The sequence below is a fragment of the Eucyclogobius newberryi genome, unplaced genomic scaffold (assembly GCF_026437365.1).
Source record: "Eucyclogobius newberryi isolate DKJ021-1_F unplaced genomic scaffold, fEucNew1.0.hap1 SCAF_2, whole genome shotgun sequence".
NCBI lineage: Eukaryota > Metazoa > Chordata > Actinopteri > Gobiiformes > Gobiidae > Eucyclogobius > Eucyclogobius newberryi.
In genome coordinates, this window is record NW_027315834.1 from 6303783 (window position 1) to 6321370 (window position 17588).

Sequence of the window (17588 nt, forward strand, 5' to 3'; positions counted from 1 at the left end):
GACTTTCCTTAAGTTTAGACATACAAAATAAAAATATAATAAAACATCTTAAAATATTATACATATTTTACACTATCCCTTTCCATCTTTCTAAAAAACAAAGACAAATGTATTGTCCACCCCTGGGCACTGAACGCTGTGCACGTTTGAGTAAGATTAGAAAGTATCCAGCACTTTTTGTGGCTTACTCCGCACACCTCCAAGTTCAAAATGTTGATCCAAGACAAGGAAACGTAAAGTTATTTGAATTCAATAAAGTTAGGTTGTTTGTTGTAGATAAAAGTCCTACGTCCTCTGCATTTGACGTCAGGAGCTGTAGCGATCGCAGTTCAGCGCCTGGGGACCCACCTCCAGATCGCGAGCCAGGATCTGGGTCAGGACTGCCAAGTTAAAGGTTCGGCCTGTTATACAAACTCTACACAGAAAAGCCCACTGAGCCATTGTGCTGCTTTTGACAGTCAATCGAAGCTGGTTATTTAAAAAGTTACATTTAAAAGGTGCACTGTGCAACTTCTCTAGTGGAGCAGCTGCCACCTGCTTTTCTCCCAGAAGAAAATGTTGTTGCTTTGCTTGAAATGTCTCACTCAAAAGATATAAAACAAGCTTTTAATGCCACTAGATCAAGATACAAGTCAGATCTGTGGAGAGGCGTTGCCGTTACAAGTACATTTTTTCAAGGTACTTTAGCAATAACACTTGTTACTGAATAAATTCAAGTTAATACCATACTGTGACACATTCCAGGCAAAGCAATAACATCTCCTTTGAGTGACGGACCGCTCTCTTGCCGGTTCCTGGTTGGCTGCTGGTACTTTATCCTCTGATTGGTTGGGCATCTCTACGCCAGGCCAATCCCATGTCTCCACCTGCCGCCCCTCCCCCTGCTTAGGGACTGTCTCCACACCTGTGCAGGGCGCAGGTCTGTGGGTGTTAATGCTCTATTGACTTTTTCACTAGATTCTGTTTATAGGTTTATCTGATTTTGCTTTAGTGAGCCATGTTTTGTCACTTGTTTTTGATAGGCCTGCGTCTTCATTTGTAACTTTAGTTCATACTTAGTCATTATTTTAAATTATTTTACTTGTTAATCAAATTACGCCTGTACCGTACTTTTTGGGCTATACAGCGCTCCTGAATAAACGCCATGCGCACAAAATTTACAAAGAAAATAGAAATTGTACATATACGGCCCATATATGTACAATTTCTATTTTCTTCGTAAATTTCACACCTGTCACTAAACCTGTGCCCACATTGCAAGATGAGATATTTACACATAAATATGGTACACAATAGTGACCAGCCAGTTGTCTTTTGAACCGGGGGGCTCGTGGCTCGCCCGCGGTCCGCTGCTGCACCGCGGGACTAATTAGACTAATTTCTCAGTGAATATGAGTCTGATTGTAATAAAACACACAGCATTTTGAAGCTTAAAATATAGAGAACACGACTTGTCCCCTGGAGAGTGCTTCTACTGTCCACTGTCGTCTTCTTCTACAGTGTGTCAAACGCTTGTGCTTCCTGCTCGAGTGCTCCCCGCTGGCCATTAGCCAGTATTAATTAGACGTACTGTATCGGCCGCAGGGTTCAACGCGTGGGAAAAAAGTATCAGCTTAAAGTTCGAAAAGTACGGTATTTAACCGTTTTTAATACGTCTTGTTTTCCCAGGTGAGTTGGTCGCAATAGTCCCAGACCAGAAAGGTTACATAGTGCATCGTTATCCAATGTTCATAGTCTTTAACGACCATTAAGCTACAATTGTCCAAGAGTTGAAATCAGTCTCAGCTTTACTGGTTTTAATTCGGTTTCCTGATTTGAGAGGTTGATATACATTTTCAAAAGTCTGAGTCAGCATCCATTAGCTCAGCCTCCATCAGATTAGTCCTTGAGTTAATGGGACCGGCCCAACGCCCACCTGGTGCCCGGGACACAGGGGCTAAACTCTCCCTCCTCCCGTAGCTTAGAAAACGCGGCCCAATCCCTAAATCCTCCGGTCGCTCGTTTGCGGGGAAGTGGTCAGACATCAGGCTGCAGTTATACAAAGGTGGACTCTTGTAGCAGGAGGGGTAAGGATAGGGCTCCTCGAAGGCCAAAGGACGAGACAGCGGGACGTCCTGGTACGATCCCGGCAGGACGTTTTCCTCCAGCTGGTGCTGCCGTCTCAGGTTGGCCACGAGACTGGGGTGGTTGGGCAGTTTGGGCAGACGGGGAACAGAGCTGCGCCCAAATTCTCGCTGTGGGTACGGCGTTTTTTCCTCTGTCTCCTCCGCGGAACGCACTTCCTTCTTCCTCCTCTTCTTCTTTTTCTTCCTTTTGATCATTTCCGGGGAGATCTCAGCCTCCACCATCCACAGACGGTTCCTCTCTTTTGGAGGGGGAACTACGAGGGAGCATAAAAAACAGAACAATTAAGCTGATTGTGGGCCAAACTAATAAATTAAAGGTAATCGTATCTTAAAAATGGGATTGTTTGCTTTGTTTGCAGCGGTCCAAATACATATTTCTCCCTTCCTCATGTATTTTGAGCATGCCAATTATTCACCGCAATGAGTTTGAGTGCTTTACACAACTTTCAAAGGCCAGGGTGAGTTTTGTCGTCACGGTAATGCTATCAATAACAAGCACGATAACAGCCCACTTCTGGGTTTTCGGAGAATAGGAAAAGGCTCTATAATAAGATGCAGACAGCATACAGCGTTCTCATTTTCACCCTAAGAGCTGCTTTTGTGACATATCTGAAGTGCAGCCTTTTTTAAAAGAGGTTGTACACAATTTTTGTCATGTAATAAAGTAAAGTGAGCAATATTTATGTGGACATATGTACCGTATGTATTTTTCGACATTTGAAAGACAAATCTGGTACAGGTACACCTTTGTGAGATCACATACCTCCACTGATTGGCAAAATAAAGTCTTCCTTGTAATGCCAGTGATTTTGGAGTTCCTGATTTAATTGTACTAATGTATTTATTGCCTAAAATGTATATGAACTTTAAGATTATTAACATAGTTTCACAATTTCGTTAAAACATGTACAACTATGTGTACAATGTGCCCCATAGAGTTGTCAAAAAAACTATTCACTGCTCAGATACTAATCAATACTAAAATTAGAAACCCATGTGACCTTGTGTTAATACTAAAAAAAAGTATCTCATAAATATGAATGAATGGTCTTGATCTATATTAGCACTAGTTTAAGACCACATTATAAATAAAGTTATTTGGTGTTCATGCAACGTATTCTACAAAAATAGTACAACCCAATCAACCACTTTCCTGAAAGGTAATTAAAGCTAACAAAAACTCTCCTTATTTACACTTAAACAAAGTTAAGGCTGTGACAGGCTCTCACCTGGTGTCCCGGTGGGGGTGACAGAGATGTCCTGGGGCAGAATAGCACCTCTCCTAGCCACCATCTTGGTCACATGTTGAGCCCAGGCAGATGACATGTCATTCGACGGCTCATTGATGTCAAAGTTGATTCCGGCTAAAGAGACAATGGCACGACTTAGACCAATAACTACGTTAAAGCTTCATGCTTCTCTATTACGGACACAAATGATGCCCTCTAGGGGTGCGGTGAGGCACGTTCATGCCGAGTGTACGCCTGATGCGAAGCAGGTTCAGTGCGTATTTTGAGCAGATTACTTACAGATTTTCTGTTACACCAACTCCAGTGTCCGATACTTGTCTAATGACCTGAAAACTGCTCCACTGCTGTGGTGTGTGGGAAAAATAGACTTCTCCCGGGGTCAGGCCCACAGTGCGCCGAGGTCAGTGTACCAGGGCGCATTGGTTTTAATCACTTTATAAGACAAACGGATCCAGAACCTCACCCGTCGTCAAATAACATTGGTCATTAATGTCACTGGAGCGTTGTATTACAATAGCTATCCATGGGTTTCAGAGTGATGATAATCTAAGTTTGTTGCTACTGTGATTCATAATTTAAAACAAAGTATTTTATCTTTTGCATTGGAAAAAGTCCTCAAAATGTTACATCAACAGGAAGCTGAAACCCATGAATACTAGTACTACTTGAGTAAATGTAAGTAATTGGTATAGTTTGACTTATTTTACATATTAAAGTATCAAAACTGTTTGTTGTCCAACCCATAATAATTAACCCATGCATTTGTATAATGTTATATATGTGTAGTTTGCCCTTATTTGCAGACACTCACCGACGGGGCAGTCATGGGACACTGTGTGCATGCTGAATGACAGCTCTTTCTCTGGGTTCTGGTGCAGCTCCTTCCTCATGGAAAACGCTTTGGCGATCATCTTACTCTTCTTGATACGCTTAGGTTCATTGTCACTTCTGCCAATTATCCTGGGAAAGTAATGTTGTTGGTGAAATACAGCAATGAATTAATTCACTCAGACTGACGATAACATGAGCAAGTCTGTCGGCTCAACAAATAAGTTAGCATCAAAGGAAAATACGGCGGTTTATCACAAGATCAAGTCAGCGTTGAATATAAATATGAATGAATATATTCTGTTATTTCTGCTTCTCTCTTGTTCAATCAAGCGTTTCAGAAGCCAAGAACGAGCCAGACCACTATGCAGACTAGACTAGGATGCCCAGATTTTCAAAATGATAAACTGGGACACACCCGGAATGATGGGGTGGTCGAGTGGTTAAGGCACAGCACACATATGCCAGGCTGAATCATGAGATGAAATCCCGACTCCGACTGTTTACATCTGCACGTCCTGCCTTCCTTCATCCCACTCTGTACTTTCCTGTCAATAAAGCCTACGGTTCTCTCATTCACACCTCTTTCACAGCTCCCTTGTGAGTCAGGATATAATCTGAGAGACTTTTATCAGTGGAACTCAGTGCATGAACCCAGTCCCAGGTAAATGTGGATGTCTGGTCACCCTTTCACGGCCCACTGTAGATTGCTTAAAGGCGTAATGGATGATTTTTCGGCGATTTGAGAACTCAGGCGGAAGCACTTCCCCCGTGTGGACTGATACAACACACACGTGCGTTTGTTTATTAGCGCGACGGATCGCATCGCATCTCTCGTCTCCCGTAGATTTCCGTCTTCTTCTGAGTCAGCTCGAGCAGTCTTTCTCCGTCTTCATTTTGTCCCGTACACTGAGGGAACTATATTATGATAGATCAATGCGCTTAGACATGCGGAAACGTGCTGCTCTCATGGGGACGAGCCGCACGCGGCTGCAGGTGAGCGGTAGGTGCGTTTTATGATTGATACGTGGCAGGACTAATCGGTAGTCCACGCCACGAGGAAATGAGATTCAGATTTGGGCCAAAAAAATCGTCCATACCACCTTTAAATAGAGCAGTGCGGTTCACTTCAGACAGCGGAGACACTTTCAGACTTTTCCGCTCAGAATGATCCAGTGAAGCCGCAGCTAATATTCTTCTAATTCATGGGTTTCAGGCATAAGGATTCCTTCCTGATTTGAAGGATTTGACATAGCACCGGTCCTCCATTGTCATATCAATAGTACGATTCAAAACTAAATATAATATCTTTTGTCAGGGGATAGTTCCTCACAAAATCATTTGCCTGAAACCCATGAAACGTAAAGCATATTTTATTAAATTATTGAACAAGTTATCACCAATTAATCTACTCCAATAGTAGCAGACATAGTAGTAGAAGTAGTAGCAGTAGTAGTAGTAGTAGTAGTAGTAGTAGTAGTAGTAGTAGTAGTAGTAGTAGTAGTAGTAGTAGTAGTAGTAGTAGTAGTAGTAGTAGTAGTAGTATACTGACTTGAACCAGGTGCGTTTCCAGATGAGGATAGTGGCTTTGGTCCAGACCCATGTGCTCATGGCGATGCCGGTCCCAAACATGGAGAAGAGGTTGATCTTCTCCACCATCAGACTGGGACGGTTCTTTATGGTGCACTCAGGGATGGGCTTGTTAGTCTGATACGCTATAGTCACGTTCGCCTCACACCTGTATTCAAAAGGAAATCATGAAGAGTAGTCAGCATGAGTTATCTAAGACTACACTGTGGCCATAGCCGTTTCAAAACTAAATGTTCTAACTTTGAACGGTCTAAGTCCTCAAAATGGCACTTATATGGTAAATAGGAAGTTGAAACCCATTAAGTTGCCAAATGGATAATGTTAAAATATCAACCCAACTGGATATGGATCAGTACTAAGGAAAAATCTCAATACTCAATATCAATTTTGATACCAAAATGATAATTATTATTATTGTTTTTTTTGTTTTTTTTTTAGAAGGAACAAACAAATAGTATATTTTATAGTACAGAATGCAGTCTTACACTAGTTCTGATAAAGATCAAAACCCTTCTAAAGCTCTTCAGGAATCAATTTTTATACTGTTGCCGTTTCCCTTTTATCTATACTGATAAAACGTATTAACATATTGCACACCATTCATTTCAGGACAACTTTAATAGTTTAGACATAAAACAACGTGAAACAATCAAGATTTTTTTTTTTTAACCTATTGCCAATTTTGACTATGTCATATATGTACACAGCACATTTACTGTTTGGATCAAATGTGCACCATGGTCTTAATCAGATATTCATTCCCTCATATTTGATCATTTCCAATTGCAGCCGTCTGCTCCCACATGTGAGGGGACGGGGGCGGGGCTTTGTCGTGTCTCCTTCTGCACTTTCTGCTTTCCTCCGTTTTAAGCTGAAACCTCAGACTTTTGACCAATACAACTAAAAGTCCGTAAATAATATTGACTTCTTGGTACTTTTTAGAGAGAAGACATGACGTGTGGTGTCGGATTTTACTGTGGGTCCTTTACATATGAATAATAGTTATAGAGTTAACTAAACTTTTTCTCCGCAATCACAGGACTCCTCTGTAGTTCGAATATTTGCTGAAGCTAGAAAAATAACCTTTATTGAGTTTAACTAGTAACTGTAACTAGTAAAGCAATCGTGCGTTTTTAAACCTCTTTGAGCCATAGTTTAGACCTAGAATTATCCTTTTTGACAACCTTCAAACTTCTGTTGCTATGAACAGGTCTAAACCATTATATTTTTTATTGTTTACCTTTGATTTTATGGTGTGAGATGAGATAAAGGTAATGGGTGAATTTTTTTTTACTGTATTTAAAAGTTACAGCTGGTAATTTCTCTCACCTAAACCCTATCCAAACCCTTTTCCTAGTGAGACAGATCACTTACAGCACGTAGTCCCGGAAGCTTCTCTCCCATTCGGCCTGGTTGAAGAAATCATAAAAGTGGCAGCCGAATGTGATCAAGACAAACCCAAACGCAAGGAATCCAAATATACCTGTTGTGTGACAATTCACATAGAAAAGAAATGTATAAAAGTAGTGTAACTGGTAAAAACGTCAAACATTTGCACCATTTTCTTCCTACCAAGTCTCAGCATTGTCTCGTTGATTTTGCTGGCAGCTTTTTCGCTTAACAGTCCTGGATGGTTGCTCTTGATAGAAAATAATGTCATTACACCTATAAATAAGAGGATATAACGAGTTAAAATACAAGACAACCACAGATTATTGAGAGATAAAATGATGTTTTGTTTGTGTGTTCACCCCGGATGAGGAAGTAGCCCCCGACCACCAGGACCACTCCGATCGGGGCCAAAACAAAACCAGCTCGGTACATGTAGTTTTTGTATCCGACAAAACATATTCCACTCACAGAATCTCCATCCACCTGTAGGAAAGAAACGAGCTGTCAATCGTCAGATAAAAAAAAGAAAGGTCTTCTGTAATTTACTCAATCAAGAAAAACATGTGTCATTGTTAAAATTCCTTATTTATTATTTAGAAGTACCATAACCATTGTTAAGTCTAATTTAAGATCTGGTTTACCGTAGTCTCATTTTAGACCATGTTTATGATGGATGCAACAATATTTGGTATAATATCGAGTCGTTTGGTATAGGTGTCCAGCGCACCTCCATGTGCGCTGGATTGTCATTTATTTTGTTTTGGAAAGGAAAAGGTTAAGCGTGAGGTCCTATGCTAATTCAGGAAGTAAACAGTTCCCTTGAGACTCAACGCTGCTATGTTCTAACAGAGGTGGGTTTTATCTTTCAGTTACTATATGTTTTATGTTGATAGACCCAGGAACTTATAAAGACTCTAAAGATGCTTTTGGCTTTATATGTCATTAAATGAAGGCGCTTGTAATTTATGTATTCGTTGTATTGTTATTAGCCTTTAAACATGCTCTTGAGTACCTTTACTTTGGCATCTCATGTTTTATACAAATAAAAACAAAAACGTTTTATAACAAACTAAATAACATTTGGATCTCTGCTGCTTCCCCTAGGAGTAACTGTCAGCAGAGGGAATTACATACAGTTTAAAATAAACATGGATCTGAAGCATTTCAAATGCAGTTGTACTGAGCGTGATTAGAAAGGAGAAATTCACAGTCGGGCTTAATGGTCTTATGGACTTAAAAAACAGCAGAGATGATTCTCAGAGCTCACAGATCGTCACAGATCAGAAGAGTCAGTTATCGGGGAGATTCAGGAGATTCAGAACAGAGTGTTTTGATGCTCGGAGGTGAGACTTTCTAACCAGGATTCATCAAGCTACCGGTAGTGTGACTGAAGCTAATGCAGGGATGTTTTTTGTGAGGGAACAATGTGAGAACATGGTTAAAAACTCAGAAAAGTCCATTTTACATAAGACATGTCCTTTAAAGTTAATTAGAAAAAAGTGTTCCTTAGAAAACTCATGACTCGTTGCAAGTCTCAATTACAGCTGCCATGATGCAATTATTTAGATATTATGTTTTAAGTTTCTATCCAGTGTATCCAGTTACATGTCACACTGTGACAAAACTGCCTCGTTCCATAATTTAGGCCTGATATAGTCTGGGTTTAGATCAGATGGTACTTGGAAAAGCAGATATCTTGTTAGGAGGTACTTGGTGTGACCTTTATTTAACTAGGTTAAAAAGTCAAAATTTCGAGCGCGACCTGGGCAGCAGCACACACTGATAAAATTGATTGTAAAATTGATTTAAAGACAGTGGAAAGTTACAGAACCACTGCTGTAATCTGCTCAGTTAGAACGCACCATTTGAAACTATTAGACGTCACTTTGATTCCGACTGGACTGACCGCACAGCTCCAACACAAACCTCAGCGAGAGCAAGGATGGACACAGTGAGGACAAAGGGGATGGACCAGGTGACCATGTGGAAGTAGGAGGTTCTCCCGGAGAGTGGCGTGTGAGTGGTGCCCAGGGCTTTGAAGGACGTGTGCCAGGCGTACGTCAGCATCACGAACCAGATCACTCCCGACATCAGCGAGTAGTACACGATTATGAAGATGGTCACACAGGACAACGTCTCGGAGGAGCTGGGAGTAAATCAAAAGGTGCGTTTTCAGAAACATTTTTAATCTCACTCTGAGCAGTTAATTTATCAATTCTTCAGGTTATATTACAACCATAATCAGGTACGAATCAATATTAAAATTAATATAGAAACTTGATACTAATTTGAGCAAATATCGATACAAAATAAAAACAAATCACAAACAGGACAAAATGGGACCTTTTGTGAACAGTCAAGACCACACATGGCAAGATAAAGAAAGTACAAAAAGGCAGTTAAGGCAGAAGAAGTACACAGCGCACAGAAGCACCACAGGGCTGTGTACTTTCTCCCCTGCTCTTCTCCCTGTTCACAAACTGCTGCACCTCCAGCCACGACCCCATAAAACTGATCAAGTTTGCGGACGACACCACCCTCATCGGGCTCATCTCGGACGGGGACTAGTCTGTCTACAGGAGGGAGGTGGACCGGCTGGTGTCCTGGTGCAGCGGTAACAGCCTGGAGTTCAACGCCCAGAAGACAGTGGAGATGATCGTGGACTTCAGGAAAGTCACAGCCCCCCAGCCCCCCCTCACCATCTCAGACTCCCCCATCACCACCGTGGACTCCCTCCACTTCCTCGGGACCACCATCATCCACGACCTCAAGTGGGAGCCCACCATCAGCTTCCCCATCAAGAAGGCCCAGCAGAGGATGTACTTCCTGCAGCAGCTGAGGAAAGCCAATCTGCCAGCCCAAATGATGGTGCAGTTCTACACGGCCATCATTGAGTCCATCCTCACCTCCTCCATCACCGTGTGGTACGCTGGAGCCACAGCCAGGGAAAAACAGAGACTACAGTGCATTGTGCGCTCTGCTGAGAAGGTGATCAGCTGCAGACTTCCATCTCTGCAGGACCTGGACGTCTCCAGGGCTCTGGGACGAGCAGGTCAGATCACAGCCGACCCTTCTCACCCTGGTGAGCCACTCCCCTCAGGCAGGAGGCCACTCCCCTCAGGCAGGAGGCCACTCCCCTCAGGCAGGAGGCTACGGTCCATCTGGGCCAGAACCTGCTGCCACAAGCACTGTTTCTTCCCTCTGCCGTTTGACTCAGGAACACTTCTTAAACACCTGCTACTTAAACTATAATTTAATCCACCACTCACTGCACTGTTCACTTTCCAGAGTGAGAAAGGTCGACTTAGAGTACATTTGTGTAAAAATATCTTTAAAAAAAGTATTTCAAAAGAGCAGATTTGATCATGAACATTACAACACTGTAATAACTAGACTACAACTAAATGACTGGATAGAAAAATGGAACGTTTGTATGACTTAAAATGTCTATGACAGGTTTAATCACTCACTGAACTAAAATGCAGTTAAGATAAATATAGTGTGAATTTTGTAAAAAATCATTTTATCACAGAATAGCACATTTTTAAGGTTTATAATTTCACTTCCTGTTTGTAATTGATGACATCACACTAGGACATTACCCAACAACCACTGGCCAAACTCATCTAATGTCAAATAAAAATACACAAGAGCACCTTTATTTTGTTGAATGAATGTTTAAAGAATCAAAAATGTACTTTATTTTATGTAAATTCTGCATAAACTTTGACTGGAATGAGTGTCCCCACTGTGAAGTAACTTCCTGTCATTTTCAATAGATTTTTGAACTTTTCTCCACAAATACCTACTCGATTGGTGTAAAACTATGATTCTTATGTACAATAGGTAAAAATACACCAAATAAAGTAAAAAATGGAAAATCGTAAAAACCTGTCTAAAACACTTTAACCAAATGTGACAAACATATTCCATCAACATCTTGCAACGCTGCATTGTGGATTAAAATAACAAATTATACATGTTAATAGACTTACGAGGGCTCTCCAAGTCTCATGGTGTTGTCACTTTTGCACACGATCTCTTCACGAGCTCCGTCTAAGAACTGAGCCAGCCACCCAATACTGCCCACGAAGAAGCAGGCGTTTATGTAGAAGAGGATGACGGCGGGGTAACGGTTTGAGTTCTTCCAGTCAGCAAGAAACGTGGCCTGAAAGAAAACAAGCAAACTGTCACGATTTGATCAGCTGTAAGCATGTGTAACCAGAAACAAAACGTGCCTCTGACAGGTCGGACGACTCATTGAACTAAAATGCAGTTGAGATAAATATATTTTGAATTTGACTAAATATTATTTAAAAAAATTATCACAGAATAGCACATTTTTAGGTTTATAATTTAACTTCCTGTTTGTAATTGATGACATCAAGGAAATTACCCAGCAAATACTAGGCATAAAGTCATCTAATGTCACAATTATTTTAGACAAAAAATATATATATGACAGTGACTTTATTTTGTTGAATTCATGTTTAGAGGGTCAAAAAAATCTTTGTGTAAATAATGCATAAACTTGAAAGTTTTTTGTGTAAAACTGTAATATAACATATATAAAAACACCAAAATAAAGTCAAATCATACAAACCTGTCATATGCACTATTGTACTAGTTAAAGTTTGTACTCATTTATTTAATTATTGTGACTTAAAAAATGTGTATAAAAATGACTCTTTGATCAACAACCAATATCTGATACCAACTGAGCTGATACCAATATTTGGTTGTGGCAGTATATTTAATGATACCAATATTTAAATGTTAAAATCTATTGCAAGTTGAAGTAAAGTTCACTAATTGACTTTTTAACTAAAATAATAACCAATAGTATTTATCTTGGATACAAAATCATTTGTTGCATGTCTGTATGACATATTTGAGCATAATTGCTCTTCTATTTCTATTTTTATTCTGTTCAAAAAGACTAATGTGATGCTCTGAGGACAAACTGGACTGACACATGGCACACAAGCTGGAGCCCCGCCCAAAAAGGATCAGTGCCAAAAGGTGTAATTATTTATGGAAATATGTTGAATAATGAGAAAATTACTTGCCGAGTGAATCAAAAAAGCAGAGGTAATCTGTATTTGTGAAAAATATTTAAATGTCCTTTATTGATATGGACAGCCTACGTGTTTCAGCATCCACCGTTTTTGTCTTCAGATATATTACATACTTCACTACAAATTAGTGATATATGATAGCGAAGCTCAAATACAAATTTAAAGATATAAAATGGTATAACCGAAAATCACATTTCTGCCCAAGAAAGTCAAAATTGTAGCTCATTTTTTGTTATACAGACATAAAACCATCAGCATTTGGACCAGATGTCATTTAAACTGTAAAAACATGTTATGATCCATTATAGATGTTTTAACATTCTGATGTATAAGGCGTCTACAGACACTCCATCACACTATAAGCCCTAAAGCAGATGGAATGAGTTGTTGCCTCACCAGAGTGAAGAAAGTGCAGAGCAGGGTGACGGTGCCGAAGTACGCGATGTATCGGTGCATGTCGCTGTGCTCTCCCTCCGTGAACAGAGGGTTATCACACTGGATCCCACAGCCCTCCACGTCCTTGTACCAACTCGACTGGATGTCCGTCTTCACCAGAGGAGCCTCGCATTGGCCCGACGTGTTGAACTTCAGCTTCTGTACCTCGTTCTGGCCAAGGCAAAGACGATTATTCACCATTTATTATACTATTTTATGCTGCTGATAACATGGACCTGAGTAAGTTACGGTATTGTGTGTGATTCTGATCCTAAAATGTGTCTGTAAATGTCTTGACTGAGGTTCAAGTATCACATGAAATGTAACTGGGCCATAAAATGAACCACAAAAGTGCAGAAATATATCTTTATTACCTTGAGAGATTGCACTGATCTATCTGTCTCTTTTTAGGGCATTTTAATTGTTTTATTACAGATGATGTTCCATATTCTAATTTTGAGTATCTCCAAAACAACCATTGTGAGTTTTCAAACTAAGGCTGAAAGATTAATTATACTCGAAATCACAATTTCAATGAATGCAATTAGCAAACTGCAAAGGCTGCCATTTTTAAGCACTATAATTTCCTACACAAATAAAAAAATATCTTATATATCTTATTCTGCATAAATAAGGTTAAGATCTCTACAAACTATTTTAGTCTTTATTTCAATTCAGCTGGATGCGTTTAAAGTCAATCATTCACAAATCGAATCGCAAAACTGAAATTAAATGCAGAAAACCGCAATTATTTTCCCAAATCATGCAGCCCTACTCTTCCCCAAACCTCACCATAATAATCCTTACAGTTAACCAAATGTAAAGAATAATTATGCAAAACCATTGTTAATGAGCTTTTAAGATAAGATAAGATAATCCTTTATTGTCCACACATGGGGAAATTTCATTGATACAACGCAGTAGATACAGAGGAAAACCTAGTACAACCGTGTTTCCTCATCATTAGTTTATTCAAAATTGTATTATTATTGATTCCCGCTTGTTTGAGTTAATCCTGCAACGAAAATTCATTTTCACTTACCCCCTATCCCCGCCCTGTACTTAGTTGTGATTTTTTGAAAAATTCAGACTCTGCTGCTTGTCACGGTGAAATGTCACTATGAAGAGACGTTTTAGAGGTTTTGAAAGGATCTCAATGGACCCGTTTCTACTGATAAGCTGTTTTAGATCAATATTGCGATTTCCAATGAACATAATGTAAAATGATGATCTTATGCTCTCGTTCAATACTCAGGACCTGGGAAAGCCTCACACTTCTCCTTTAATGCTTGACAAATGCTGCAGAACAGAATAATGCTAGACTTACAGAGCAGCCTGTGGGGAATATGTCGCAGGTGAGGAAGTTGGGCCAGCCTCTCTCCCGGTCCACGATGCTGCAGGGGCCCCTGGTGGCCGCACACAGGCTCTGGCCCGGCAGCTCCACTTTACCGTTCTCACATTTGGGCATGTAGACGGCACACAACAGCGGCTGGATCACCGACCAACACCGAGGAGCGTTTCTCAGGCCTGCGGGAGCAAAAGAGAGATGTTTATGATGTGCATGAGCTTATTTACCCTCCTCAGCTTTACTCAAGTCCGTGCAACAGTGGGAACTTTGATTATTGAAGAGCAGAGCTACCAGATAGTATTGGCCTTTTTAGATACTATAGGGGAATAATAATAATAACAATACTAGTATATATTTGATGTGCACATAAAAAGCAAAATATAATGTTTTACGTATAAAATCTCAAAAGTTAATCTGGCTAGAGCTGCTTGATTGATCGCAATTACAGAAGACTGCAAGTCATTTTAATTTCCTCTGCGAAAAAAACATGTTCTTTAATACATGGGATTCTTGTATTAGTTTAACAGTCCAGGTTTTCATCTTCTTTCAAATGTTATTGTTATTCCTGAATAAACTGAACATAATTCTACGATTTAGTTATAAATTGCAAATCTAATCGCAACGCCAACAAAACATTAAACCACACATTTGTGAAAGCATAATAACAATAACAATAATAACAACAACAGCAACTCAACATTAATGTGTCACAATAGCGCATGCACGTGGATGAGCCTAAATACTGAAAATATAATCAAAAATGTCATTAGAAGTTACCAAAGTTATAATACAGTGTAACACAGTCAGGGATATTCTAATATAATTCTGCCCTTTTTATGTTTTTTTGGTATCAAAACTTTCTAAAATGATTATTTAGTTTCAATACTAGTTTTAGTATTGATTAGTATCTGTTTTTTGATACTTTAGACAGGCCTAATGTTTACATGTTGAGCTGCAGTGATGCATGTGTTCCTCTGGCTCTGATCACTCATTTCCTCCTCTTTTCTTTCACTAAAGCATCAGTTTTAGCAGCAGCTACACACAAAGTCATTTAGTCATTAATACCTAATCAATGGCCAAAACGTTACGTCCTGGGGCTTTAAATGACTGACACAAAAAGCAAATGATTTTAGTTTGCTTCTCTATTACAAAGGATGTTAGCCTTAAAAAATATTGTGCAGTCAATATTTCTTAAAAATCAGGATTTTTGTAATGTGAAATACAGTAATAAATGTCAAAACCAACTGGATTAGTCTCTATGGAACACCATGTCTCCTCCCTGGGGCATGACTGGTGCCCGCTGTGCCCAGGCCGGGGGCACAGTGACGACCACCCATTACGAACGATCATTTCGCACATTTCTCCTCTTCACCGAGTCTTACTTTTGCTCCATTTCTCCACGTCTCTTACCAGACCACATGGCTAACTTCTCAAAAGCCTCTTCTTGCGTGCTGGAGTCCTCGGCCAGCGCCAGGGACGTGTGCGTGTACGGTAACGGAGAGCCCAGGCATGTGTTGTACTTCAGCGCTTCGCACGTCGCCGTTTTCTTACACCGATCCTCAAACGATGTCCCGTTCCCGGACAGCACCGCGTCCGAAACTGGCACCGTGAACACCAACAACACTTCAGCCCAGAGTAAAAGCATCCCACCGAGAAACGAGGCCGCAGCAGCAACAATGGGGCCCCGGGAAGAGGACATTTTGGAGACGTGGGGGAAAAGCAAAGCAACGGTGCGTCAAAAGCAAAATGCGCGTTTGGATGAAGCGAGAATTGGATGTTTTAGTTAAAGCAGAAAACACAACAAAGCCTCATCTCCTTTAAAAGTGAAGCTTTCCACGCGTTTCATCTGGCTGAAAACGTAAGCAGAGTGATTCCAAAAACTCTTCTTTCTTTGACTCTCCGCTGCTGCGTTCCAAACGTTCCTTCATCATCCAAACCCAAGTCTCTGCAAAGAAAGAATGAAAATACACATCCGGGACAGAAAAAGATGTCAAACAATCTGCAGAAGCAAGAGGAGTCCAAAAGTTGAGCTTGTTTAGAGTGATCCCAGAAGTTGCCTGGTCGCCCTCCCCCACTTTCCAAGAAAAAAAAGTTGAAAAAGTCTGGATGCGTGTAATCGGAGCCGGGGCTGGGACGCGCCTCCCCTTCAGCCCGGAGTGGAGCCCCCACACTATGGATCCATGCCCCTCACTGGAACTCTGCAGACCCGGAGCTGCCCTGCTGCACTCACAGGCCCTCGTCCTGTCAGAGGGCCTGTGCCAGGGGGGTCCAAACTTTTATCACCGAGGGCCGCATTTTGAAACTTATACTTCAATTCAATTTATTTTTGGAACGCCCAAAATCACAGCCGTTGTCTTGGAGGGCGAATACTGAGCAGAGAGCCACAAACAAACGTTTGCATTTTACATTATTTCAATCAAAATTATCTTTATTCTTGTCAATCTTGGGCTTCTGTTGGAACATGAACAGGATGCTTCAGGGTAAGACAGAAGACATGAGTTACTTTCAATGTTGGGCCCTGTTTTGTGTCCCTGCTAAATAAAGAAGTCACTGTAAAATACAACATTAATATTATTAGTCAGTGTGTTTCTATAGCTTCAGAATACATATTCAGAATACTAATTCAAAGTAACTTTTCTGGTGCAGTCACTCTTTCTTTTGGTGTTATTATTATTATATTATTATTATTATTATTATTATTATATATACTTTTCTAATACATTATGGTGTTTAGGTATCATGATATTTAGCTCTACTGAATCAGTGAGGAAAATGCAGCTCTTCTAGTGTGTGGATGTGTCATTTTTCCTTCTTAAGAACAAACGATGAAAGCAAAACAGAAAACAGTTTTGATTTTATGTCATGTTTTTTTTACACTATAATATAATGCAACTCAATGTGAAAGTATTCAAAGTATTCAGAATACAGTACTATGAGTTGACGTATTAACATAATACATTACATTTTGATGCAAGTATTCTGTGAAAAAGACATGTTTAAAGGTTTAAAGGCTTATTAATGTGCATCATTGGTGATGCAGTAGTTAAAGGTGTTTGCACATGTGTGGTTAATATCTCGGGCATTTTGGGTTTAATTCCCCCCCCAAAAAAAATAATATTTATAAACCTTTACGACTCACCATACAAAATCGTAATGAAGTTTCTATTCGGAAAGTAACAAAGTAATTGATGTCACTTTGGTGTCGCTTACATCAAATTATTTCAAACCAAACCACAAACATCTGCACATGACTTTCTTTAAATCTACAAATAAATAACTTTACAACATTTGCTTGAACATAATAAATAAACAGTATTAGCACATGCTCAATATTGTTCTGCAGCATAAAAGTTCATCCAACCCACAAGCAGAGAAGACGTGTGCAGGCTCGTCAGCGCGGGCCTCAGAGCGCAGCCTCCGGGTCTGCACATTTATAATACTGCACACTTTCACTACGCGCACTATAAAGAACTGATGCTGCTCGTTTTGTCGTGCGGAAAGTCGGGCAGGAGGTGGTCTTTTGTGCGTCTGGTTGTGATGA

At 40.2% G+C, this 17588-nt stretch overlaps 2 protein-coding genes across 2 annotated transcripts in view; both read right to left on the reverse strand.

Moving 5' to 3' along the window:
• Positions 1-1572: 1572 nt before the first annotated feature.
• On the reverse strand, positions 1573-15950 carry smo (smoothened, frizzled class receptor). The gene is made up of 12 exons (XM_072453629.1): positions 15458-15950; positions 14027-14226; positions 12661-12870; positions 11182-11354; positions 9113-9332; positions 7546-7669; positions 7367-7459; positions 7169-7277; positions 5757-5942; positions 4188-4336; positions 3356-3490; positions 1573-2380 (listed from the first exon to the last, which is right to left on the reverse strand). The coding sequence occupies exons 1-12, from the start codon at positions 15744-15746 to the stop codon at positions 1836-1838; spliced, it is 2433 nt and encodes an 810-aa protein (XP_072309730.1). The 5' UTR covers positions 15747-15950; the 3' UTR covers positions 1573-1835.
• The window catches only part of tspan33a (tetraspanin 33a), a 30156-nt gene continuing 21258 nt past the window's right edge, over positions 8691-17588 (reverse strand). The window contains exon 9 of the transcript XR_011928112.1: positions 8691-8700. The gene's annotated coding sequence lies outside the window, so the exon portion shown is untranslated. The remainder of the gene's footprint in view (positions 8701-17588) is intronic.